General features: G+C 38.5%; 3 protein-coding genes across 6 annotated transcripts in view; 2 read left to right on the top strand and 1 right to left on the bottom strand.

Annotated features, from left to right (window-relative positions):
* LOC6583338 (venom dipeptidyl peptidase 4) overlaps positions 1 to 26,082 on the top strand; it is a 71,141-nt gene extending 45,059 nt beyond the window's left edge. The window contains exons 2-11 of one of the 4 annotated variants that reach the window (XM_015162819.3): positions 11,534 to 11,637; positions 14,808 to 15,587; positions 21,786 to 22,037; positions 22,098 to 22,874; positions 23,212 to 23,662; positions 23,730 to 23,950; positions 24,006 to 24,175; positions 24,726 to 24,886; positions 24,945 to 25,150; positions 25,226 to 26,082. In XM_015162819.3, coding sequence (XP_015018305.1) covers positions 11,590 to 11,637; positions 14,808 to 15,587; positions 21,786 to 22,037; positions 22,098 to 22,874; positions 23,212 to 23,662; positions 23,730 to 23,950; positions 24,006 to 24,175; positions 24,726 to 24,886; positions 24,945 to 25,150; positions 25,226 to 25,342 — 3,183 coding nt within the window. In that variant the 5' untranslated portion in view covers positions 11,534 to 11,589 and the 3' untranslated portion in view covers positions 25,343 to 26,082. Of the gene's footprint in view, positions 1 to 11,533; positions 11,638 to 14,807; positions 15,588 to 17,731; positions 17,816 to 21,785; positions 22,038 to 22,097; positions 22,875 to 23,211; positions 23,663 to 23,729; positions 23,951 to 24,005; positions 24,176 to 24,725; positions 24,887 to 24,944; positions 25,151 to 25,225 lie in introns of those variants that run through there. The other 3 variants (XM_002008972.4, XM_032730876.2, XM_015162820.3) reach the window with 3 other exon arrangements.
* LOC6583340 (thioredoxin-2) lies at positions 4,297 to 5,076 on the top strand. Its single transcript, XM_002008974.4, has one exon. The coding sequence runs from the start codon at positions 4,402 to 4,404 to the stop codon at positions 4,888 to 4,890; it is 489 nt and encodes a 162-aa protein (XP_002009010.1). The 5' UTR covers positions 4,297 to 4,401; the 3' UTR covers positions 4,891 to 5,076.
* Positions 7,401 to 8,831, bottom strand: LOC6583339. The gene is made up of 2 exons (XM_002008973.4): positions 8,723 to 8,831; positions 7,401 to 8,650 (listed from the first exon to the last, which is right to left on the bottom strand). Exon 2 carries the CDS (start codon positions 8,639 to 8,641, stop codon positions 7,898 to 7,900), a length of 744 nt encoding a protein of 247 aa, XP_002009009.1. The 5' UTR covers positions 8,642 to 8,650; positions 8,723 to 8,831; the 3' UTR covers positions 7,401 to 7,897.
* Positions 26,083 to 26,491: the final 409 nt, after the last annotated feature.

The raw sequence follows: 26,491 nt of genomic DNA, 5'->3' as shown, positions 1-26,491 counted from the left end.
AATTCTTTAACAATTATATTTAATTTTTATATATATATATCTTATCTATATGTATTTATTTTTTATTATTTTTTCTACTTTCTACTTATGAAAATAAATATTTTTTTATAAATATAAGTTTTGTTGTATTGTTATTATTGTTGTGTATTAAATTCATGAAATGAGATTAGGAATACACATTTAATATACAAATGAGTTCAGATTATTAGGTTTCTGTTTAGCTCTTAGAAGAAGAATTTCCTTGAATCTCAACATAATGATGTACAATGGAGTTCCCGATCAAAAAGTTGTATCACTCTAACAGAAAACTGCAAATAAATGACTCACATATAAATAACAATTCAGAATATATAGACACATGAATATATATTACAGTATTAATATTTTGGCACTTTTGGCACATTCCCGAAAATCTACTACCATATATTAAAAAAATTAAAATGATTTAATATTATTATCATTTTGACCTAGTGCAATCAAAACTAATTCTCAATTCTTGTTTACTCCATATACTTTGCCCACTGTGCCTCATAGCTTGTCTTGAAGACCAGCTAAAGCTGACAAGCCACACAAATTCAGGACCCAAGAAGCGAAGTCCCTATAAAGCCGACATTAGCAGCTTGTTAAAATGTATGGGCTCATCTGGCAGCGAGGGCGTAAGGCAGCCTTAAGCCAGAGCGAGGTTGTGTTGTTGGCCCATTCTGAGGCTCGTTACAAGCTACGTTTTGGCTTGTCGACAGCAAAAATGCGAATGCCAACTGTCATATGAAAGTGGGAAAGTTGAGCAAGGCAGCTGGACCTGATTCGAGCGCCCGGTAATGGGCCGACATTAAGCGCCATCAAAGTGTGGCGGGGTGGCAGCTGTGGCCGCTGTAAAGCTCCACGAAACTCGAGCGTAATAAAATTTGAGAGATTTCGCACGTTGACAAAACTGTGAGCAACACATCTGGCAGACAAACAACAGCATAAACCAAGTACACGTAGAAAGTGCAGCATGAAATTGACTACAATGGACCCGGCATGAATGTAAATGGGATTTTGGGCAGCGGCACTTCAGTGCAGTGCAGCTGCAATGAATGAGTGTCCCAGTGTCCAGTGTCCAGTGTCCAGTGTCCAGTGTCCGGGGCTAAGCAAGTAGATGCAGTTGCCCACACACTCGACAAGTCCGAATGCGAGCACCGATTTGCACCATGGTCAAAGCTCATAAACTTGTTAAGCCAAAACTGGAATGAATTTTGCTTGTTGTTCCTGCTGCTATCGTTGCTGTCCTGGGCGGGGCCCCCCTGCTGTGGTCTGTCCATCACTTTGTCAGCTGCCAGTTAGCAGTTAGCAGTTTGTACCAGACAATTACCACACAACAGCATGGTCAAAACGTGCCCGCTCTTTGTGCCAGTCAAGCTGCGTAGGTGCACAGTCCTGGCCAATTGTTAATGTGCCCTGAAGCACCAGCCAACGAGCACTCTGGCCGAATGGCATTTACTTTGCAGCTGCCTTTCATTGAAGCAGCGCTCGAGTAAGATGTCCTTTCATTTTTATAACATACTTTTTGGCGTAAGCTCGTTGCAATCCTTACGAGCAAAAGTTTCTTTCTACAGTTGCTGAAAAGAGTTACATACAGACATTTGGTTTCTCCTTTCTTGAAACCAATTTTCCAAGCAAAAATGTCATAAATCACTTTTAACTGCCACTATTTCATGCTATTCCGGTCAAAGCTCGTACAACTATGCATGAAGACAAAGAAATAGAAAAGCACAGCACTAAACGAATACCCTGGACCATTGTCAACTAATGTGAATGGGATTGCCACAGTAAAATAAAATCTTAAAAAAAATAAAAATAGAAATAAAATAAATGAAATATATATTTGGTATCTGTATTAAAGAAAATAATAAATTCTGTGAGAATATTTTATTTGCAATTAAAATGAGGAAAAATATAATTCATCATTCGGGCAAATATAACAAATTCGAGAAATCCTTTCCTCATGAATATATATTTTTATTACATTTTCAATTTGTGAACTCAATTCACAATAGCAGAACGTCAGTGTCGGACTCCGCATTCATCATAGCCTTTCTTTCAACCCAAAAACTTGAGTTGCCCTTGTAGAGGGGGAACGCGACAAACTGAGCATTTGATGCTCAACCCCAATGCATAGTTGACCGCAATAAAAATATGCTGGCAACATGGCGTATGCGCAATATAAATAACTGAATGAATAGTTGAATGAATAATTGACTAACTAAGTGACTGAGTGAGTAACTGACAGAATGGCTGGCTAACTGGCGGACTGATTGAAAGCGAGTGAAAGTGGCATTCTCCGCACTTGAAGCAATTTGTCTTGCCGCATACGTGACTTTTGCAATTCTCTGTCTCTCCCTCCCTATTTCTGTCTCTGTCTCTGTCTCTGTCTGTCTGTTATTTTTACAATTTCTTTCACTATCTTTTGGCGAAAATATTTCGTTGCCATTCGCCATTCGGCATTCGCCCTTTTTAATACATTGCTCATACGCGGCGTGTCAAGGTGCGAAGGCGAGGTCAGCACTTTCGCTTTGCCTGCATACCGAATACCCCAAATAGAGCGAGAGCAAGACAGCTAGACCGAGAGGGAGATAAATGGGCGGCAAATCTCTGCGAGCGGAAGTCGCGCACTTGGCGCGCTGAATGGGATGCTCAAGCGATTGCACAACATGACACAAAAACTGACACTGATACACTTGACTATAACGGTTCGTGTTGTTATTGCTGCATGTTATGTACTACACCTGCTGATGCTGCTGGTGGTGCTGGTGCTGTTGGTGGTGCTGTTTCCGGTCGTATGTTGTGTGCAGCAGCTAAACGCTATCATTTGTCTCTCTGCACTGCTCATTAGGTTATGCAAGCGAGTCGAGAGAGGCGCGCCTAGATGGATGTGTGCAAAGTTGTGAAAGCGACTGCACATAACAAGCGGATTATTAACGAAGGCTCAATGTCAAGTAGTGGCATGCTTAAAGCGCTTAAAGCCAACACTCCTAGGGCGCACAACTTGGCCAACAGACGCCTCGGCAAGAAGCACTCCAAAACGCACATGGGAAGCTGAGCGAGGCAACCAAATAAAAGTAAAAATGTTCCCATTGTGAGACGAGCAAGAAATACCCCGTGCTGAGACATGAATTTTCTTTCACACACTTTAACCATTTTTTGTGTGTGCCAGTACACCCCATAACACTCATCCTTGCGTAGTATTGAGCCGCACAAAAAAACTGAAACAATTCTAAAGCCTTAAGGTAAACACTCAAAAGATAAGAACCAACCGAAAGACGACACATAGCACACATACTGCACCGCAGATGCTGGCTCTGAATGTGAGGTTAGCAGTTGAGAGCGGCAAGAGCTGCTGCGCTGCATTTGTCTTAATTTGAGACAGCTGCAGGACAGGACAAGACAGGACAAGCCAGCAAACAGTCAACCGAACACAACTAAAAAACGAAAGCAAGCTGCAGTTGCCAACAAAAGTTCACAGCTTCAAAGTTTGTGTGGGTGGATGGCACTAAAAGCGGGCTTAGCTGCCTACAATTGTAAAGGTTTCTTTTATGACAACTGCATTGATCTGGCTCCACTTTAATCAGTATTTATATACTATATGTACTCCTGCGGTACAAAATAATAGAAGTAGTCGTGGTGTTAGTACTGTTGCACACAATAAACTCAATGATGAATTCTATATTTTGAAAACAATTTGAAACGAGTATTAGGATTGATATATATTGTTATTAATTTAGAAGTCTCTCAGTGGCACTAATATTTTTATTACGGAATCTTTACTAGTCTACAAAAAAAATATACTTGCAATTTTATAAATCGTTTTTTACATTTCCTACAACAATAATAATACAAATGTGCAAAAGGAAATTCGTAAAAAAATTGGAAAAAAATATTTTACATATCAATAGTAAAAAAGAAAATACTTATAATTAATCAAATTAACAGTAATAAATATTGTAAAGCTTAATTAATTTAATTAATCGATTTCTATAAGTATAAAAAATTTATTTCTGCTCATTTTTCAATTTTAATTTTGTTTTTTTTTTTTTCTATGAGTAGTTTATAGTTTTTCCTTTTTGGAATTCAAAAATTAATTTTATTAATACAATTATTATTATAATTATTATCACTATTTATTTCCAATTATCCAACTTTGCAAAAGCTCTGAATCAGGAGTAAATTGAATAAATGTGGTTGCATGAACAGAAAACAGATTTTACTCTTTAGACCATGCCGTTGGCGTAGGCTCGGGCTCAGACACAGGCACAGGCCTGGCTTAGTTATATTTGTCACACAGATAATCTGGAAACTTGTTCCAAATTTTAGATTTTTAGAATTTTTTCGGCGTACAAAATTTGACACACAGGCATTACACTCATGGCAGCTGCCGCCAAAGAAAAAAACACAACGAAGAAGGTCATAACCGTACAATCAAAAGACGATTTTGATCGCATCGTTGCGGAGGCGGGCAATAAACATGTTCTGGTGGAGTTCTTCGCCACGTGGTGTGGCCCATGCGCGCTGATCGGACCACGTCTAGAGGAGTTTGCGCAGGAGTACGCGGACTGCCTGGTTATCATCAAGGTCGATGTGGATGATAATGAGGATCTCGCTGAGGAGTATGATGTCAGCAGCATGCCCTCGTTCCTGATCATCAAGAACAAAATCAAACTGGAACAGTTTGTGGGCAGCAGCGGCGAAAGAGTCCATAGCACCCTACAAAAATTCTGTGGCAAGCGCGACGAGAAAACTGCTACGGCTGCTGGTGCGAGTGCAGGCCCCAGCCAAAAGCCGAACAGAATGGTTTCCATGATCAAAGTAGTTAGCCCCAGTAAAGCGAATGTTATGCATTCGGACAAAAAATAATCGACCTCTGCATTGATCAACCTCAAGAAAGCAAAATCGCTGATTGACAATCCATTTAGATCATTTGTACACCAGTAAAATTCAAGGCCCAAATTGCGCTGTGTTTTTGTATATGAATATAGATATATATATAGATACATATATATCATCTGAATGCCTGAATAAAAAGGTTTTTCCAAAATTAAACTCACTTGCACACTAAATCAGTATTTCTTTTATAAACTTCAATCCTCCCATAAATATCGATAATATAAAATCAATAATAATATATAAAATAATAATAAATACTATATGCTACAATGTGTAGCTTATGGAAGCAGGCTTATCCTTTGCAGTTGGATTATAATTTCTTGGATTATAATAACTTGAACATTATCTTGTGGCTGCTTTTACTTTATCTACTTATAGTTCACTTTATCTACTATCTACACAAAGTTCTTCTTCGATTAAATTTAGCAGAAATAGCTACGGTTTCTATTGCCCATACGATTTCTGCTCCTATTTTTAGTACTCTCCGCCTTGTACTTATATGACTATTCCTTCTGCACGTGCTTCCCACAATTTTGAGCTAAGCCCGTGGCCAGGAAGTCAAATTCTTCCCGAGTTCATCACCATATCGTTTCTCAGCTTATTGAAAACGTATTTCCCTTATTGGATGTGGCTGTTCCTTTTCCTTTTCCTTTGTTTTCGTTTTTGTTTGCTATTCGCTACTTTTCTTTCTTTTGCGCTCTAGCTACCAAGGGGAAAATTCAAAAAGTTTTATCAACGTTTTATATGAGAAAATTTGCTAGGGAAGAGCGAAAACGTACGGGACCTGATGGCAGCCTCATGCCATCACTTTGAGCAAAAGACATTTGCATTTTTATTAAAATGAGAAATTGCAGCAGTTGCAGTTGACTGAAATTTTGTCCTATGGCATCACTGGCCAGGGATTAAAGTCGAATTTCTTTGGGTAAAATAATAGTCTTTAATTAGATAGTCACTTGCACTTGTTTGATGTTCCTTTGTTTTCCTTACATAAAATCAATTAAATGGAATCCTCAACTTAGGAGTAATTAACAAAGAGAGAGAGAGGCTCACAACACTTAAGGGCTCTCATAGCTTCCGCTTGTATTGCTTTAAGGTTACTTTTCACGGACTCCGGAGAGCTGTGCACTCTTTGCTTATCTACTTCATGTGTTGGGTGTTTATACAGTTGCTGCAGCTGCTTGAGTGGGTGTTGGGTAAAATAATAATGAATTTGCGGCATGCCGTACAAACACGCTCAACAGCGACGTCGACGCAGACGTCGGCGCCATCGCACAACATGCGCCAGATTTAGCTCGAGCTATCAAGAAGATGCACATGCATCAAGCCCTTCACCCAGCCCATTTCCATGCCACACTTGCTGGCAGCACACACCGCCGGCGCCCCGCCCGCCTGCTGGGCCCCTAGATGTGTGTGTGGCAGCTAATATGTTGGTTGTGTCGCCTCTCGGAGTCGCTGAAAAATGCGGTGACATGTGCTATAGCTACATCTGCTACCGATCCCCGACGGCCGCGCCCCCTGGCCGCTCCTGCGGTCCACTTCACAGCTGCTCCATTGAAACAAATGCGCAGGGCGTGCGTACGTGTATCCTAGGCCAGCCTAGGCAGAAGGGGGTTCGGAGAGCTGCAAAGCTTTGATGCGCTGAACAATAGCTATAAAAAGGATTAACTTGCATAACAAAGAAGATGGGGCGTGTGTCTATGGTGGGCGTGTGCGGCCTGGGTGTGCATGTGTAGGCGGCCAACGATGCGACAGGCAGCTGGCGTATAAATTTCCTAGAGCCAACCAACCAGCTGCCTGGCATTGGTCCATGGTCTACCAAATTTATAGTTCCTACTCTACCCGGCTCTGCTTACAGCAGATTTGCATCCAGCACATTGTTTGTCCTGGGCTTCGTTTCTCTCTCGATTGCAATTATTTAAGCAAAATTATTCTCACAGCTAGCAAATTGCTTAAAATGTTCATTAAACTATTTGAGTAGAGGGCGGAGCGGACCAGACGAGGATATAAAAACAAGCCAGAATTGACATGGTCAAGGAATCAATAAATTATTATGGGAAATAACCAAAGTTGCATTTCAAGCAATTCCTAAATATTTACATAGGAATATGCATATGAAAATTACTTTGAAAACAGTATTAATTGCAAAATGTAATTAAGATAGCAAATCAATTATAGGTATATAAATATTATACAAAATGCAAGATGAAGATCATATTTTAAACCCAACTTTTAGATTAGGTCAAGGAATCAATAAATTATTTTGAAGCTATTCTTATATGTTCAAATCAACTCAGCTCGTCGTCCGGATGAAGAATATACATATATATATACATATATACTTTATGACAAAGCCTCCTTCTCCTTCCCCCTCCTATATACATTTTACCAAAACCAAAATAATCGCATTTTCCATATTCATTTCAAATAAGAATTCGTTACTTTAAAGCCCAATCATACCCAAAGAAAACAAGAGACCTCACTATTTTTACATCCTTTATTTGGAATTCTTGTAAAATGATATGTAATGTGTAAAGTCTAACACGTAATGTCTAACGCATAGTATCTAAGGCGAAATGTGTAAGGACTTAGGTGTAATGACTAAGGTGTAAAGTGTAATGTCTAATGTCTGAAGTGTAATGTTTCAGCCATGAGTATGGGATTGCACGTATTAAGTGTTTTTATGAAAGATTTGTAAAGTTGAATTGCGGAGAAAACTATGTGTATATAGTGTAAATAGTGTACAAAGAGCGCTTTTAGTGTATATAGGTTACATAGTACATATAGTATATATGGTATATATATAAATATATATATATATATAGTGAATAAAAAAAATTCTAAGTGTATATAGTGTATATGGTATATATAGTATAGGGATATAAAACTTTCAATAATTGCATGTCATTTGCGTGTGTAGTGTGTTTTCAGTGTTTAGTGTTAAGTCCTACATCAGTGTCGATAGTGTTAGTATTCATGTTTAGTTTTTATCGGGCTCTTCGTCGCTACTGCACTGACTCAGATCGCTGACACTGTTGCCTCGTCGCGGCACCATGGCCAATGGGGGCAGAGTCGGCTCGTCCTCTGAATCGGTATCGTTGGCAACAAATACATAGACGCCAAGTTCCTCATCCAAGAACACTGGAACACGGTTGGGTGGCTGTCCAGCACAGAGCCGCTGTACGCCCGGCGGCGGACGATTCTGGGCCCGAACGCGGGCATGATAGTCACGCCAGGTGGTCGGGGGTCGATTTCGCGTCAGATCAATCGATGCCGGCACCGGTCGCAGATCCAAGCCTGAATCGTTCGCCTGACCAGTCGCTGTCGTCTCAGCCTCTTCCGGAGTGTTGGCATCACCACCGGCCACTTGGGCCGGCAGTTCGTAATTCGGATTGAAGAATCTACCGTCATGTACGGGCGGAGGTTCTTCAAAGAGGTATTCCAATTCGGAGTCAGAGGTACACTCCGAATCCACGCCATGCGGGTTGTCCGTCATATCCGAAGGACCCGGAGAGCAGGCCATGCCCCAATGGGATGGGCTCGTTTCATTCACGTTATCAGGGTCATGCTCATTATCGCAGATTACGGGTGAATTGTAGTTACGGCCACCGTCCGTCTCTGGGTAGGATGCAAATAGCAACTGGTCATCGAATTCAATATCAATATCGTCGTTCCAGCGCCGCGAGCAATCCGGAGCATTTAAGTTGTTATTGGAGTCAGACATTCTTATTCTCTAATTGTATCGAATTGTACACAATATTTATTTTTGTATTCAAGGAAAAAATTTATTCTCAAATTTTCTCACGTGACTATTAGATTTTTGTTAGACTTTGAATTGTGTTGCTTTTAAGGAAACCTGGTTGTTCTCCCAAGCGCCGAGTTGTAATTACTAAAGAAAAGCTTACTTGCTTTACACAAAACACACACACACACAACGGTTTCGAGTAGAGTGGCAAGGCTTGCTTTGAATAATTTAGAATTAAGATAATTCCAATATCGAAATAGGTAGTGAACGACAAAGTGTTTTGAAGGGAAGAAAACATTGAGCTGACTAAATAAATATAAAACGCGGAAAAAGACTGCAACATTTGTATGTAAATAACATATTATATCGATAGGTAATAATCATATTTCATAAGCCAAATGTGAATGGCTCTGCAGATCGTTGCATATCGATTACATTTAAAATTTATCGCCTGATTGAATTCTGGTTCAGTTCCAGTTCCGTTTGATTCCCTAATCTTCCTTCATTTGGCCATTCGATGTGAACTTGCAATCGTAAAGTGATGAAAGTTCTGTTGGCTGCAGCATCTTTTATTTGTCAGTGAAAAGGACATGCCTCCTGCTGTTTCCGTTCGCTTCTTTGCTTCACTCTGCGCTGTCAGGCGACCGTTAGGTCCTTCGTTGGCTGTTGAGTGTCACTTGCAATTTATGTTTGCCCTAAGTGAAAAATGCACAAATGAAAAATCAAATATTCAGAACAGGATTAGAGCTCAACCCAGTGCAAGCGAACGTCGCTGACGGATGCCTTCCTCTGCGTCGCACTCTCTCTTCATCTCCCTCTTTCTATCTGTCTATCTATCTATATCAATAACAAAGCGATTTATGCGGCAAGTCAGTAACGAAATTAGAGTTTCCGTTTCGCAGCAACTCAACAAATTGTTCGCCGCTTTTAAGCTCATTAATTTTTAATGAATTTTAGCTAAATAACAAACAGCTACCCCCAGTTGACAGGATAGAAGTGCCAGCATAAAAGGACCGCAAGTAAAATATATTTGCCATCTTAAGAGCCCAAAGTAGAAGATACTTTGCGCCCAAACGACCTCTGCCTGGTCAACTTAAGCAGCCCTGATTAATGATTCGAAATTAGAATTACGCAATTTTAAGCGAACAATTTGTTTCAAAGTATTTTAAATACTTCTGCTCGAAAACTATTTAAGTGAACGGATAATACTTGGGTTAGTACTAAACAATTTGAGTAAATAAAGAGATGAAATGTGAGATAATGAGATGAAATTTCAATATGATGAAGAATAAGTAAAGTTTAAGATATATGATATATGATAAGAAACAATACTAGGATGCATTACTGTATGACTATAAGTAGGTATGTCTGGATATTCATTTATTCATATATACATACACTTATGTTTATCTGAATATTTTATTTTATTTAAATGAGGTTTCTTTCTTCACTATTTAAACTTACAAATTGCATATAAATTAAATAACTTAGTAGTTACTTTACTGACACATCCATTCCGTCTATGCCACTTTATATTTTCTTCCCACATGTTGTAGCATAGTAAATGCCTTGCTTGTCGTGGCTCCCACAGTGCCCAGGCGCTACCTGATTCCTTCACTCACGCGCGCTATCGCCATCTCTGTCTCGCCTCAGCTCCAATATCCATTACATACACATTTAGCAGCACATTAGTACAGAGGTCACAGCACATTTATCAAATTTTCGGGCAACTCACTCTTTCACTCTTTTTATCTCGTCTCGCAACGCGATTCTTACCTACTTTTGCCTGTCTGTTTACATAAGACTTAAGCGCCCGTTTTGGTTTGTTGTTTTTTTTGTTTTTTTTTTCTCCGGGTTTTTCGGTTTTTTGGTTTTTCGTTTACGTATACGCAATTTCAATTTCTGGCTGGTATTTTTATATTTCTTATTTACTTTGCTTTTGGGGTCTGGCACCGCCCTGTGTGCTCGCTAGTCTATGTTATTGTCTACCGCAGTCGCCGCCGCGTGGCTCTGACAATTGGCAACCGTAAGGCAGGCAGCCAGCACATTTCTAGCCGCAATTCGGCCATACAACGCGGCGTATGAGTAACGAGTTATGTGCAATGCGACAAACCAAACAAAACAGCAAGGAGAGCGCACTTACATGAGTGTGCGTGTGTATATCTATCTGTGTGTGTCTATGTATGTGTATTTCTGTTATCCTGGAGTTCGTCTTCATCTTTGTAGTCCCCCATTTAACCGCAAATTCGCATTTTGTCCCATTTCGTTTATTTGTTTACTTATTTAAATTGCTTAATTTGCATTAAATGACAAGCGACTGCTATTTACTCCGCTGCACAAATGAGATACGAAACTGTGGGATCTCTCTGGGAAACGGTTAACAAACACTTTGTGTAGACAAGGATTAAGTTCCGTAAAAAACAGACACAAACGACGAGGGTATGAAACAAAAATGTGGATTACGGCCCAGCAACTGAAAATAGAAACGTTTGCAAAATAGCTAAGAAAAAAAAGAAAAAAAACAGAAAATTCTACGCTTAAAATGAAAAATATTTACGGACTTGCTCAAATAAGTGCGCAATACAAAAATATAAAACAAAATAATATATAAAGTGTTTCAGCCAAAATAAATACAATGCCAATCATAAACAAAAAAAAACTATTTCCCAAAAATAAAAAGCTTGCGTAATAAATCAAAGAGAAATAAATACTCGAAAAGTTGCATAAAAAGCAACGAATATATCCACAATTAAAGTGAACATAAAAATGCATGGAGTAATCCAATCAAAAACAATTTTAATAAAATAAATTGTAAAAAATAAATAAATTCAAAATTAAAATGTTTTGAAATTTTTATCCTTTTCAATGCAGTAACAAATTCCAAGTTTATGCAATCGCAAATAGATCGAACAAAACACGCGTAAAAAATGTCTGGCAGAGATGTTTCAGTGACTGAAACAGCGCAGAGCGATCAGGTATGTATTCTATAAGGAAAACACAACTTGAAATTATTTAAGAAAATCAAACAGAATTTAAAACACACTGAAAATCCAACAGTCCCAAAACATTTGCCTTTCACAACCGAAACATAAGACTTTCGCATGATTTTTTCCCACATTGATATCTATTATTAAGCAGCTCGACAATTCGATGTACGCTCGCATGAAATTAGTATATGATTTTGAACTAAATATTATAGTATGAGCTTTGCCCTCCAGCCTGCTCTATACAGGCGATTTCATTTAACGATTGTCGCCCATTATTTATGAGCACATTTAAGGCTGTTTTATTTCTGAGTTTTACTGGCCTAAAACACCGAAATATTTATGCATTCTATTTTTGGGCGTGTGCCTGTTTTGTTGCTGTTGTTCATGTTGTTGTTGTTCTTTTTTTTTTTATTAGCTGGCTTTAAGCTCTTGCACACAATTCACGCGTGAATGCGACAAAAATATAATTTATTATTCCGATTCTTTTGCATTCATAATTTGCTGTGCATGGGCGGCGCACTCCATTACACACTTTCTGCTGTCACCTGCATGTGCAGAATTTACGGGTCCGCTTTTATTTTTGCATTTTTGGGTAAACATTTTGCAGACTGTGTCACGAATTGCTTGCATTGTTGCTGCTTATCTAATTAAATTCTCTTGAAGTCTGACCCAAAAAACGTGCTTCAGCTGCCAAGAGAGCTCTCGGCGCATTGATCGAGCCCTAATCAAATAGCAACTCAGGCCGAGGGCTCGAGTGATAGCAAATTGTTTTGGTATTTACATATCGTTTGTGCCACATAGCAGTCAAGTGCCAAACTGCTGGAAGGGTGCAACTCTTGCCTGCCTGCCTGCCCAGCTCATCCTCATGACTGTGAAAAGTGAAAGCAGCGCTCATTACGCCCAGACGACGCCGTAGAGAGCGCCGACCAGGGAGACAGGAGCTCGAAGACGAGGCATGTTGTGGCTCATGGCGGAGCTGTTGCGAGGGGTAGGGGCAGAGCGGCAGCAGAGAATTTCCTGGTGCGCTGCCAACTGGGCTAACGATTTTTGTGGGCCCTTTGTTGGTAGGCCCCAGCATTTGGCCCGTTATTTGATCATCATTAGCGATACGTATCGGTCCGAGGTCTCGAGCTTTGTGCAGCTCAGCGACTTTTGAAGGTCCGGACATGTTCTCTGCCTGACTACCATATAGATATTTGTGTGTGTGTGTGTGTGCTTGCCAGTGTGTGAGTGGGTGACACTGTGGCACTGCTGACGTCGCCCCTCGAAGTCCTTTCTGCGACTGCTGCTACTTTGCTCTGGCTGGCTGCAACATAAAGTTGCAACAAAAGTTTTGTCGCTCTTTTGTGCGATGCTTGACTTCGTTGGGTCTTTGATTAAGCCGAGAGCGATTCACGAGCCAACCGACTGGCCTGGACGGCAGTCAGCGGGGAACCACAGCCAAGCCAAGCCAAGCCAAGCCAAGCCAAACGAGCCAGCTAAACAATCCTCCAGCCACTGTGTAATTAAATAATTGCGGTGAGCTCGCCACTAAATCGAGCTAATGCATTTGGCTCAAATCTCACTTGGCTTTTGGTTATGACTTGCTCTGCCTCACTTTCGTTTGCTTTTCCTTTATTTGGTTATGTGGAAATTGCATTTCGTAACTTCGTTTTGTGTACTCTTGCACCAGGCCATTTAAGAATATCGTCGGAATATTCAGTTGCAAAAGAGTCTCTGTCGTAACGGTTAAATAACGCCTGAGGCGGCCTATTGATCGCTGGTCTTTTGCAATGACAGTTATCTAAAAGTACTAGTCACTATGATAATTCAATTTAGTATATAATTATTTTACATATATTTGTAGCTATACTAGAGAATAATTAAGGCTAAATAATATATTGCATTTATTAGTTTAATTAATATTAGCATTTAGTAACAATAATATCTTTTGTTTCTCTTCTTTAAAGAAACAAGTTTTTATCATTTAATTTTAATCCATTAAAAATTTGAACCCATATGAGCTTAAAGTATTGCCTATTATACAATGATTTATACATACATATACATATATACAAACACTTATTCTTAATCAGTCAGATTTTGGTTTCAACTTTTTCGTCTGCTCATCCAATTCACATAAATGAAACTGGAAAAATTACAATACTTAAAAATTCATATATAATCTAAAGACATATTTTTCAATATGAAATCAAATTTACAAACTTGTTTTGGTATTTTTATTTTCACATATATGCCAGTTAAGATACTGAAATGTTTCTGTTCAATAAATTAAGTCCTAAGTTTTCATTTTCATTTGATTTGATAATATAATACTAGATAGATAGATCGTAAATAGATCGTTTCTTACAATCAAATATTTAGTTTTAAAACCATTGGATTACTTAAATGAAATAGAAATTATGATTCGCTTTGTTACTATGAATCTTATATCATATATTCCTTATATTATATGCTAATAATAAATTAAATTTTATACCAATAATGAAGTTGGTATTAAAAAATTAAAAACATTTTCGTAAATAAATTAATTTTTAAATATTTTATTTTTGATGTTAAACAAAGCAAGAAAAAAGTTATCTGAGATAATATTTATTTATTTTATTTAATAATAATATTTTATTTATTATTTTCTCATTTCCCAATTTAAGTTCGAAGAGCGATCAATTTTACTTGTTAAACAGCTTATGAACTACACAGCTCAATTTAATATTTTCTTCAACCCGCTTTGATTAACTGGTTCTCCGATAAAGCTATTTAAAATACATAAATGAAAGAAGCAGAAAACCAATTAAGAATAATCTGATTAAGCAACGAAACTCGGGAACTTGTTCTATTTGTGCGGTTACTCCGAGCTGAGAGCTTTATTTAATTGTTTTTATTTGCCATAATTTCAATTTAAGGTCTCTTTTATTGTAGTTGCTCGTTATGCTTGCTGCCCTTAGCTGCTCTTTGATTTTGTGCACTGTCAACTTTTTGCTTTATGCCAAAAAATATATGAGCCAACTTAAGCTTTATATCCAATTCCGCCCGTCCTTCCCGCTGAAGCACACAAACACATGAACACGCACACGAATACGAACACGAACAGAGAACACTTTTTGCTGTCAACAAACAATTTATATGGCTACTCTTCTTGTTCTGGCCGCGATGAAAAGTATTTGCCCGCCTCCGCGGCCACAGCGCAACAGCAACAGCAATATTTTCGCTACCACAAGCAGCAGCAGCAGCAGCAGCAACAGCAACAACAACTGCTACAACAGCCACAAAGTTGCATGCGACACATACCACAGCAGCAACAGCAGCAACAGCAACAACAGCAGCAACAACAACAACAACAGCTTCGACAGCTGCAGTGGGAGCAGCAACAACAACTGGTCAACAGTTCGAGCGAGTTTGACGAGTTCCACTGGCCGAGCAAGCAGCTGCATCAACCGGACGCTGTGGGCACTGTGGCTGGTGCTGTGGGTGGGGGTGGGGGTGGTGGTAAAATCTATATAACACCCGCAGACATTCCGCCACCGCCTCATCCGCCGCATCCGCATCCGCATCCACATCCGCATGGCAGCAACAGTCATAGCCACCACAATGGCAACAAAAGCAGACACCACCAGCATCCTCAATCTGCTATGACGACACCACATCGAACACCGCCGCATCGCTGCAAATGCGAGCATCCAATCGAGCTGCTGGACTATGACTTTGAGGATGCTGCGGCAGCGGCCACAACCGCCTCCGCCCTCCACGCGCACCGCCACCAGCACCCGCCCTACTACTACAAACCAGCTGCCACCTTGAATTCAGCGGGCGCCTATCAGCTGAGACGCCACAGCGCCAAGCTGAATGAGTCCATGCTGGGCGGCATGGGCGGCAGCAGCTTGGACGATGATGATTTGCACAGCTCTGGTGGCTTTGGCGGCGGCATAAACCGCTTCAAGGTAAGCCCCACAACCGCCGGCACCCGCACCCAGACCCAGAGAAACTGTTGATCTTCAATGAAAGCATATATACATATGGATCACTGTGGGCTACTGGTCTGTGGGCGTGGCTGCCATAATGAGCCACTAATTGATGCTGTCGATGACTGCTCGAATGCAGCATTAGTGACATTAGATGGTGCTCGCGACAGCTCCCTGAAAGGACTAAGCGATTTCAATTCAATTGTTTGCGGCCTCTTTGTTGTGGGCGGGCGTTAGTGTGTTTGCGTGTGTGTTTATGTGTGTGTGAGTGACATGCAACAGGCTACAACATAAGTAGTGCAAAGCATCAATTAATAATGTGGCATGCGCCAGTGAGTGGCCTTTCAATTACTCCTTCTCCGTGGTAGATTAAACGGGGAAACATAAAAGAAAGTATAAAATGAAAACATACGTACTATTACAAGGGATTTAATCAAGCTTTTATTTCAAATCATGTAAAAACTTTGCAGTCGGGTGTTACCGACTGCAGAATACTCATTCACGGACAAAAGGCTGCCAGCTCCAAAGAAAAGTATAGTTTTTTTTTTTTTAATTCCCCCTCCCTATAGGTATACATGTATGTTTTTATCTTGGTGTAAATTTGAAATTTTAATTCTAGACGGATATTGTAAAAACCCAGTATACCCATTTGACTTTCTTGAATAGGTATAACAAACAAGATAATTTATGGTCCAAAAACAGCTAAGTGGTTATACATGGTATGTAAATATATATCTATAGAGAAGGTCAACAATGTAACCAGAGTAAGGGGTAAGAGATAAAAGTGTAAGATAAGACTTACTTCCAAGATATAGAATAAAGAGACTTCGACTAGTCATAAATCATTTTGGCCAAACAGTAGAAAGAGATAATACCACTTTTTACAATTTTTATAAATTTTTAGATCTGTAAATAGTTTAGCTTCGAACTCTTTTGCTAGTATTTCCCAGTGTGCCACGCCTCAGTGAACTATTAACAGGCGAACTGGCAAAAACTTAATCAGATAGCAAATAAATCTATGTTTAGAATAATTGGATAACAATAAATCTATATAGATTCAAATCCTAGTCCCAAATAGTTCTGTAAGTACATAAATACGTCAATTAAGTCAGGGGACTCAAACACATTCGTAAAATATGTCAAAGATAAGTGAGAGTTGTGCAGGCATGCCTGGTGTGGGGCGCAATAACAATAATCAGAAAACGACACGCCCCAGACAACTAATTAACTTAGCTGGTTTAATGGAAAACCAAGCGACAAGCAAAACTACCTTGGGGAATAACCACGCCTTAAAAGGTGCGAAGCTGTTGTGCGAAACTGGAAAATCTAATACCCTTACGAGCTACCTGATGCGCTGCTGAAGGATTATGCTAAAAGGCAGGGGTAGACATGGTGTTAGGTAACAAAATATTATTCTGAGAAAAGAGTACTTATACAATTCCTAAAATCAAGATCTCACCTGGCTAATTATTTATATTTATTAAAAATATAAAAATGTCTGGAATAAGAGAGCACAAGAAAATGTTGTTGTTGCAGAGTGTGTCTCCTCCACTTTATAGTTTCCTATCATAAACACATTGAAATTTAAAGTTGGCTTCTTTTTACAACAGCTTTAAAAGTCTTAAAGTTAAGTTTACATAAGCTAAGTAAAACTCTACTAATACAAAGTACTCCATAGGCAAAAAAAAAAAAAGTAATTTCCTTACTTTACTTTCTTACTCATTAAGTAAGTGCAAAGCCCATTTCAAATTGCTGTCAGAGTAGGAATACCCTTTGGTGACAAGAAAACAATTTACGATGCCCATTTGTCTAGCATGATTAGCGAAAATTATGCGTACATTAAGTAAAATTGTATTAAAATTGCTGCTAGCCACAATAGCAATACTATGGAACAGGACAACTAATTAACTAGCGGCTCAATGAGAAACTAAACGACAAATGACAAGCCCATACAGCCCCGAGAAAAGGGAACTCATTAAAAACCGAAGGAATGACGAGGGCCATCGCTCTGTCGTTTGCTCTCTCTGGGTGACAAATCGGAATACCCTTTCAGCAGGCTGCCGGTGTTATATAGAGGTACATAAATAAAAGAGACCTCAGTTCATAGAGATCTTTCAGAGTAGTTGTGCCTGGGCAGCAGTAAAGTCAATTATTTGCAAGTGAATTTCTGCTGTTGATTATTTGCTAAATCTATGGACTGGTGCAAGGTAAACTTTCACAGAATTATTGAAACAATTTATAAATTAAACAAATTATAAATTAACAAAGGGAGAAGGCAAAGGAATATACCATGTAGTTTGTGTGTTGTATCTTAAATAATGCAGAGCCTATGCAAAAAACATGTAATCATAACTCAAAATAGTTATATTGTATGTAATATATGACTTACTGTGAATAGATCAAATTTAGAATTCAAGAATAAAACTATACCATTTCTTGGTAAACCTGATATGAAGGAAGAACAGTAATACATAATACTTTCATTTATCAACATAGGTCAACAAGACGCTGACGTACGAGAGCTATTCTGATTTCATTTTGCATTTAGCACATCCAAATTCATTAATAAAGTAGCGTCTGATTATTGGTTACTAAATATTATTAACCTATATTACAAGTATAATTATTATTTTTATCCAAATTTATCAGAGCCCATATATCATCAGAGACTCTATCTTTAAAAATGTATTCTTAGTCTATATTTTATTTTCTTTCAAGTTAAAAAAGATGCAATTCTTTTTATCTCGAACTTCGAAATTTAAATCATATCCTAAATAAATGAATTTATATTTATGTATGAAAAATATATAGATTTTTGGCTGTGCCACAAATATTTTATTGAAAAACATTATATTTTTAAGGAAAATCTTGTTGCAATACTGACTTTACTTAGTCAACTTGATTTCGTAATTGAAAATCAAATCGACTTAGCCATAACATTTTCTATTCAAGTGCAATGAGGAGTCATCAGCGCACATCTAATAACAAAATTGTCTTCATATATAAAGATTTACCACCATTTTCACATAAATGCAAATGTTTCCACAGCTGCACTTTATAGCAACCCTATATTACCCATACTTAGGCATTCGATATGCTGAATTCCAAGACACCTAATCAGACATAGAGCAGAGAATATGAATACTCCTCGTAACAGTATATGAAGCAAATGCTGTTGCTGCGGCTGCTCTTTAAGCTCATTCATTTTTTAGCAGAGTATTTGGGATGGACGAGCTCTGAGTCTCTAGCCTCAACCCACAGGCGATTATGTGTCAGCCAACAAATTGGCAACTGATGCTAAACAAGTATACGCCATGTGGTGCAACATGGATATAAATTGTATTTAATTTTCACCACCCACCCTTGCCCTGCTCTGGCTATGGCTCTGGACTGTGGCCCTAGCTCGAACTCTTTTTGTGGCTCCAGCTCGAGCCAGATAGATGCCAACTAATTGCCGGAAGTTCAAGTGCACAAGCAAACGTTCGGATTGGAGCTCGAGCTAACCAAGCAGCTGATTTTAGTAGCCCTGTATTCCCCATTGCATGCCCAATGGGGATGACTCCTAAAAGCTTTCGGTTTTATATATATTTAATGAATTCGTTTGGTCTCGCCTGGCGCCACTAATTGCGCCATATTGTGCACAAATCCTATTCACAACTCCCAAAACAATCTCCAGACAGACAAGAGTCATGCGTCGAACACAGATAGAATCTGTGAATTCATGCGAGTTTTCAATTTGCACCCCAGCCAACCAATTGGAATTATTATTTGATTTTTTCTCTTTTTCTCCCTATCTAAATAAATTTAAGCGCTTTTAATACCCTTTCAGTGTTAGTGAATATATATATATTCAACTTTAATTGATAGCAAATCAAATATGTATTGATAGCAAAAATTCATTTTTACCAAACATATTTCACTTATATGAAACTCTTCAAAAGGTATCAAACAGCATCTAAAAGCTGACGTACTCCAATTCCAATTTATTGCAACTCTTGGTGCTGAAATAGATTAAATGGATGGTAGAACGAAAACTGTGCGAATAAACAAAAACCATTTCAATTTGATCCGTGTTTAATAAATACGCTGACCCCATAAGCCCAGACAACAAAACCCAAGTGATTGCATTGCCTTGTGGGCCATATTTTATGGCTGTATTCTAACCATAAAATCGCAAAACTTGTAACCAGCATGTCTTCGAAGCCAGTTACAGCTACAGTTGGCACCAAGGTGCCATATATTTTAGTTGCGCCACTGCAAATCATGTGGGGATTCAGAGCATACGTGATGTGGGGCTGCGACTCAATGGATTTCTATGGGGAACTTCGCTTCGATTTCCTTTGCATATCTTAATGGCATTTGTGCGGCTAGTTGACTGTGCGATAAGTGCAAATGTTGGCTAGACTCTGATTTAGTTATGCAAGATTATTTGAAAATATATGCAATGCTATAAAGAAGGAAAGAAATGTCAAGACCTAGCTAACTGGATTTGAAATCTTTATACAATTGAAATATTTATACATAACCGGTTGAGTAAGTATTCTCAGCTCATGTATTTAAGTTGAAGAAGTAAAGAAATGTGTAGAATAAAGCTTCTCAGATTATATATGCATCTCATAATCTATATATGTATGTGTATATATTCTCAGATCATGCTCATTTATTTGCCGACTCCAACGTGAATTAACATAATTCATTCGAAATTATATTAATCCGCTTAACCTTGAGCTAGTCTCGAATCCATTATGAAATTGTCAGCAAATGTCATTTGGCATTATTTCTAGTGACACACAAAATGTAATTTACTTTTATTATAAGAGAAGTGTGGACATCTCTCTATCATACAAATTGAGTAGTTTCTTTCTATGGCACGCTGAAAATACCAAAACCAAAAGTCAATAAAAATTTGTTATATAAAATAACAATTTCTTGGCTACCAGGTAAACGCTTAACGGGGTTACGTCATGGCGCAATTGTCGGTTTCCCCTGCCTGAATAGCTCCCGGCCCAGCTAACAATCTGTAAACCTGTTCCGAGTCGGTAGACTGGTAGAAAACAAAACTACTTTCATTTTCAGCCAACGTCTCGTGATTTCTGATCGTTGCCAGTGGCCGAAAAGAAAAAGCGCATTCGCATGCGCAGCTACACCTGAACAGCGGTAATTTGTATGCAAAACTCACCTGTTCGACGGCTCTGTAAAACGTGATTCGGGTTTTGAATACCTTACTATAATTGCACCAAAATAAATATATTTATTGACGTAGTACCATTAGAGGTTTTGCGTATTGAGTTTATTTTAGGAATAAAAGGCGGGCTATAGGAGCTTAGAATTATCAAAGTGTGTAGTTCCTGTTTATTATAATTATATAATATATATAGTATAATATAAACACGAATATTGCGACTCTAGACTATAATAAATCTAAGCTCTGAAATGTATGATTTGATCTTTAGTTATGGTAAAAAAAAAAAAAAACGATTAGAGCTTCATCAACAATAAACTGGACAAAAGATATGGTTATCTTTTGTTAGATGTTAAGATCTGACCTTATATGCGAATTTCATTCATATCAGAGAGTTGATGATGATGAAATGGAAAATTAAATAAATTATATTTTTTAAAATTACATATAAATATTTTCAAATTGTTATATGTATATGTATATGTATATGCTATATTATTAATATTTATGTATAACCAACTATACGTATAATACATATTTAAATATTATATTGAAAATTTTAAACAAATTAAAATATCAATTTAATTTTGAATAATTCCATGTGATCAATACAAATTGGATTAATACAAATTTTACATAATTTTCTTCATTATATAATTTTCTATATTATATAGTTAACTTCTATATATTTTCAAGAAATTATAATTATTTTTTTCCATATTAGACATTTATATAAGTTATTAAAAAAAATTATAGTTTTTATTAAGTTATATTTTTATTAATTTTTGAAGAATTTTTCAGAAGAATTTAACTAATTTTTTCCAACAAGAGAAAAATATTTATACAATTTGTGTATTAAATAAAAAATCTAAATAAAAACATTGCGAAATTGAAAAATTGCCTAACTTCGTATTGATTAAATTTTATAATACATTGTAAACTAATTTCTTATCAATGAGCTCCACTAAAATCAATTCCAATCCCTTGCTCCACAGAACCTGGTCTACTCCAAGGAAAAGAAGCGCAGAGTGCGCATCATATTATGTGTGGTTGGCGGAATTATCGCTATAGCCCTGCTGGCTACAATGCTGGCGCTTATCCTGCGCTCGGACGACGAGAACGGCAGCAGCGATAAGCCCAAGGACAATGCCATCAATCTGGAGGATGTGCTCAGCGGTCAATTATATGCGAAACGCTTCAACGGCAGCTGGAGCAATGGCAACAGCGTGATCTACAGAGTCAATGCGGTAGGTGTACGAGACTTGCATTCACAATAGATCCAGTTTACAAGGTGTTAATGCTTCTAGGACATTGTGGAACTGGATACAAAGACGCAAGTGGTTACCACGCTGCTGTCGAATGCGGCGCACTATGTGCTCTTCGAGAAGTCCGCTGATGGCCAGCTGTTGCTCTTGGCCAAGAACTACAAGAAGAACTTCCGCTACAGCTTTTTGGCCGAATACGACATATATAACTTCAGCTCGAACACCTTCACTCCGCTGACAATTCGAAACGAGCAGGTGCTCCTCAGCATGGTTCAATGGGCGCCGGTGGGCAACGCACTGATCATGAACTTCAACCGCAACTTGTATTACAAGAAGAGTGCTCTGGATCCAGAGATAGCCATCACCAGCGACGATAATGGCATATTTTTGAATGGCATACCCGACTGGGTGTACGAGGAGGAGGTGTTCAGCTCAAATGTGGCCACATGGTTCAACCCCACGGGCACTCAAATCGCCTTCATTCAATTCGACGACTCGCCCACGCACGTCATCAACTTCCCCTACTACGGCGATGCCGGAGATCTGCGTTTCCAGTATCCGCTGCACCAGGAGATCCCATATCCCAAGGCGGGCTCCTCAAATCCCCGCGTCGTACTCTTTACGGCCGATCTCGAGCGAGCGCTAGAGGGCAAAGAGTTCCTCACCTCAATGCCAGTGCCAAGTGCCCTAAACACTGAAACCGACTACATAGTCACAGTAGTCAGCTGGCTGGACAATGATAATGTCTTGTCAGTCTGGATGAATCGTGTTCAAAACGCTGCCTATGTCATCACCTTCGATGGACGTAGCCGCAAGGTGGTAAGTACTCAAGCCGTATGAACTTAGTTGATATATAAATACTCAGAAGATATTATCAAGTGAAAGGGAATTTGTTTTTTTTTTATTATATTATCTGCAATCTATTGCAAATCTTTAAACTATAACTATAAATAACCGGATGGTTTGAACTCCAACGAGAATTGAACTCTTAAAAACATACATAATTAACCAGGACTACTTATTTCCAACAGCAGAGATAATTTAAAAGACAACATATGTTAGTTAACATTTTATGTTAGTAAGGTTAATCTTCTCTTACTTTATGAATTATGAATTATGAAAAACAACTTCGCCTGATTTCCACTTTGTGCTGCAGCTTTACAGCATAGAATCTAAGACCGGCTGGGTTGACCTTTATACGGCCCCATTCAAGAACCGGAACGGCTCCAAGCTGGCCTTCGTGCTGCCCCACGACAACTACAAGCATCTGCAGCTGCTTGCCACAGATGTGAGCAATGCCAAGCTGGAGCCACTGACCAGCGGCAAGTTTGTGGTGGACAGCATACTCCACTGGGACCCCACGCATGACGTCATCTTCTATACGGCCAACACTGAGGAGCATCCGGAGCAGCTGCATCTCTATGCGATTCGAGCGCTGGCCACACGCAAGCAGACGCCCAAGTGTCTGACGTGCAAGCTGATGACCTCGGGCGATGTGGAGCAGAGCTACTACTCGGCCGTCTTCAATGACAATAATCAAATTGTGATTTCCTCTCTGGGACCAGGCATACCCACGACAGCCGTATACGAGTGGACCTATGCGAACTGTAAGTGGAATCCCAATGCTCACACGTAACAAAGTCTTGAATTTCTCTCTGTCTTATCTAATTTTAGCTCAGGTAACTCTGAAGAAGCTTATGGATTGGGAGAATAACGACGTATTGCGCTCAAAGCTGCGAGGCGTGGCACTGCCCACACACAAGATACTCACAGTCAACATCGACGGCGGCTTTCAGGCGAAGGTGCTGCTCCAGCTGCCGCCCAATTTGGATACCAGCGGCTCAACCAAATATCCAATGCTAGTCGACGTCTACGGCGGACCCGATTCCTATTCCGTAAGCACTGATTGATGTGGGTAAAACTGAAAGCTAAGGCTTGGTCTTTGCACAGGTGACTAACAAATGGATGATGGACTGGGGCACCTACCTGTCCTCGAACCAATCTGTGATCTATGCCAAGATCGATGGACGCGGCTCGGGACTGCGCGGCGAGAACCTCTTGCATGCCATCTATCTGCAACTGGGCACAGTTGAAATCAGCGATCAGATCAAGGTTACGCAGTAAGTGCTAGGAATAGAAGAATCATCGTCCCTCTCCTTCTCACTTTTCCCCTGTTTTGTCTATCTCTTCAATCTTCCGTTTTCCACCTTTATTGATTATTTGATATAGTGGCTACAATCATATCAGTCGCGCATATAAATATGTTATCCCAAAATACATATATAAATCACAAAAGGAAATATTCTTGATACATATATACCATAGACAGCAGATGATTCGATACTAATATCAATTTAGATCAAGCTGATCGACAAATATTAAGCTTATGTATAAAAGCCTTAAACCATACTATCTATACCTTCTTTTATAAATATTCCTTAAATTCCTCTTAACTATATGCATAACAGCATACATTTATTTAAAAAAAAAAATAAGGTCACTTAAGTCCAAATTTATTCGTTTATTATCTGAAGATGGTTAAGATTTAATTTGTTTATCTACAAAAGATGGGATGCATCTAATCATATTCATCGTATGCTAAAGTTTCTCATTTTATAATATAAAATTCCCATTTTATAATTAAATGTATCAAACTCAATTTATTGCCAGAAACCTGACGAAAATGTTTGACTACATCGATGATGAGCACATCGGCATCTGGGGCTGGAGCTACGGTGGCTATGCCGCGGCCATGGCGCTGGCCAACGATGACAATGGAGTGTTCAAGTGCGCCGCCTCTATAGCGCCAGTCACCGATTGGACCTATTATGGTATGGACCAAGCAAGTTCACTATTTTGCATGAGTTTTTATTATTTTCCGATTTGCAGACTCTATTTACACGGAACGTTATATGGGTCTGCCGGAGACAAATGAGATTGGCTATGCCAACTCGCGACTGAGCACGCGGGCCCAGAAGCTGCGGGGCAAGAAATACTTGCTCGTCCATGGCACATCCGATGACAATGTGCACTACCAGCAGGCCATGATCTTGGCCAAGAATCTGGAGCGACATGATATACTCTTTAAGCAAATTGTAAGCAGAGACTCTACTATGGGGTATACTAGTGTTACTTAACTAACTTTTATCCTTTCTTCGTTGCCCCTACAGAGCTACGCTGATGAGGACCACGGACTGGTCAACGTACGCCCTCATTTATATCACTCGCTGGACCGTTTCTTTGGCGAGTGCTTCGCCAGCAGCCGGCTGATGAAGAGCGCCAAGTAGAATGGTTAACTATATGAATTTTACAGTAATATTTAATGTATTTAATGAGAAAATTGTAAAGCTTGCAGACAAGTTAGAGCAGTGCGAATTAATTGGTACTTAAAAAGATGCATTTCAATTCAACAATTTTATTGATAAATGTAGTTTAAATCAAAACGCTTCAAAACTTCCAAAATTAAAACACAAGCAAAAACAAAAACAAAAACAAAATAAAATCAAACGAATGCAGGTCCAAAAGTGTTAATAGATAACTTTGAACAATAATATTTGAAAATGCATTTTATGACATTTTAAGCATATAGTTGAGCAGGAAACAAAAGATATTTATAGACAAATCTAGGAAATGTCTACTAAGCTGTAGTTAGTGCCTGTTATTATAATAGGAATTTCCAAAAATACTAAAAAGAAATTTCAAAATAAAAACAACAAAATAACGTATGTAATTCCTAGAAGTTTTATAAACAATTGGAACGTAGAGATTTTCTTGTGCAATTTAAAAAGGTTTTGTGAAACTAATGGAAAATGGAAACCACAATTATGTACATTTTTTTCCAACTGTCATATTTAGCTTGTAGTTTGTTATAGTTATGTTAATTTGCCACGATGTAAAGAAAATGTTATGAATTTGTAAATAAGATGGCTTTTGTAATTTAGATGACAAGCGTGTGCTTATCAAGCAACACCACAAAGACGCAAACACAAATAAAATTAAATTAAATAATAAATAAATATATATATATATTCAAGGCACAGATTTCATTCATGTCGAGTCGGCCCCCATCAAACAAAGTTGTTCTGCTTATTCTCTTTAGCTTTCAGTACACAAACCGCATCACTTTATTGCATTGGCCCCAAACGCGGGTTACATACACCATATACAGACATATACATATGTCTATCTATATCATATATGTATGGTTGCATATCCTCTGGGCGCCATCTTCATCAACAGTTTTTTATTTAATTTGAAAAATGTTTTCTTTTTTCTTTTAAATTATTAATTATATTTATATTATTAAGTTTACGTATTTTAAATGGAATTTCTATATATTTTTTGTGAAATCTGTATTTTACAATTGATATTGATAAATTTATATATAATTTTCTTTTCATAAATTCAAATTATGAAATATTTGTATATTGTTTTCG

The sequence above is a fragment of the Drosophila mojavensis genome, unplaced genomic scaffold, assembly GCF_018153725.1.
Source record: "Drosophila mojavensis isolate 15081-1352.22 unplaced genomic scaffold, ASM1815372v1 contig_74, whole genome shotgun sequence".
Lineage (NCBI taxonomy): Eukaryota > Metazoa > Arthropoda > Insecta > Diptera > Drosophilidae > Drosophila > Drosophila mojavensis.
This window is presented reverse-complemented; position numbering and strand designations above follow the sequence as displayed.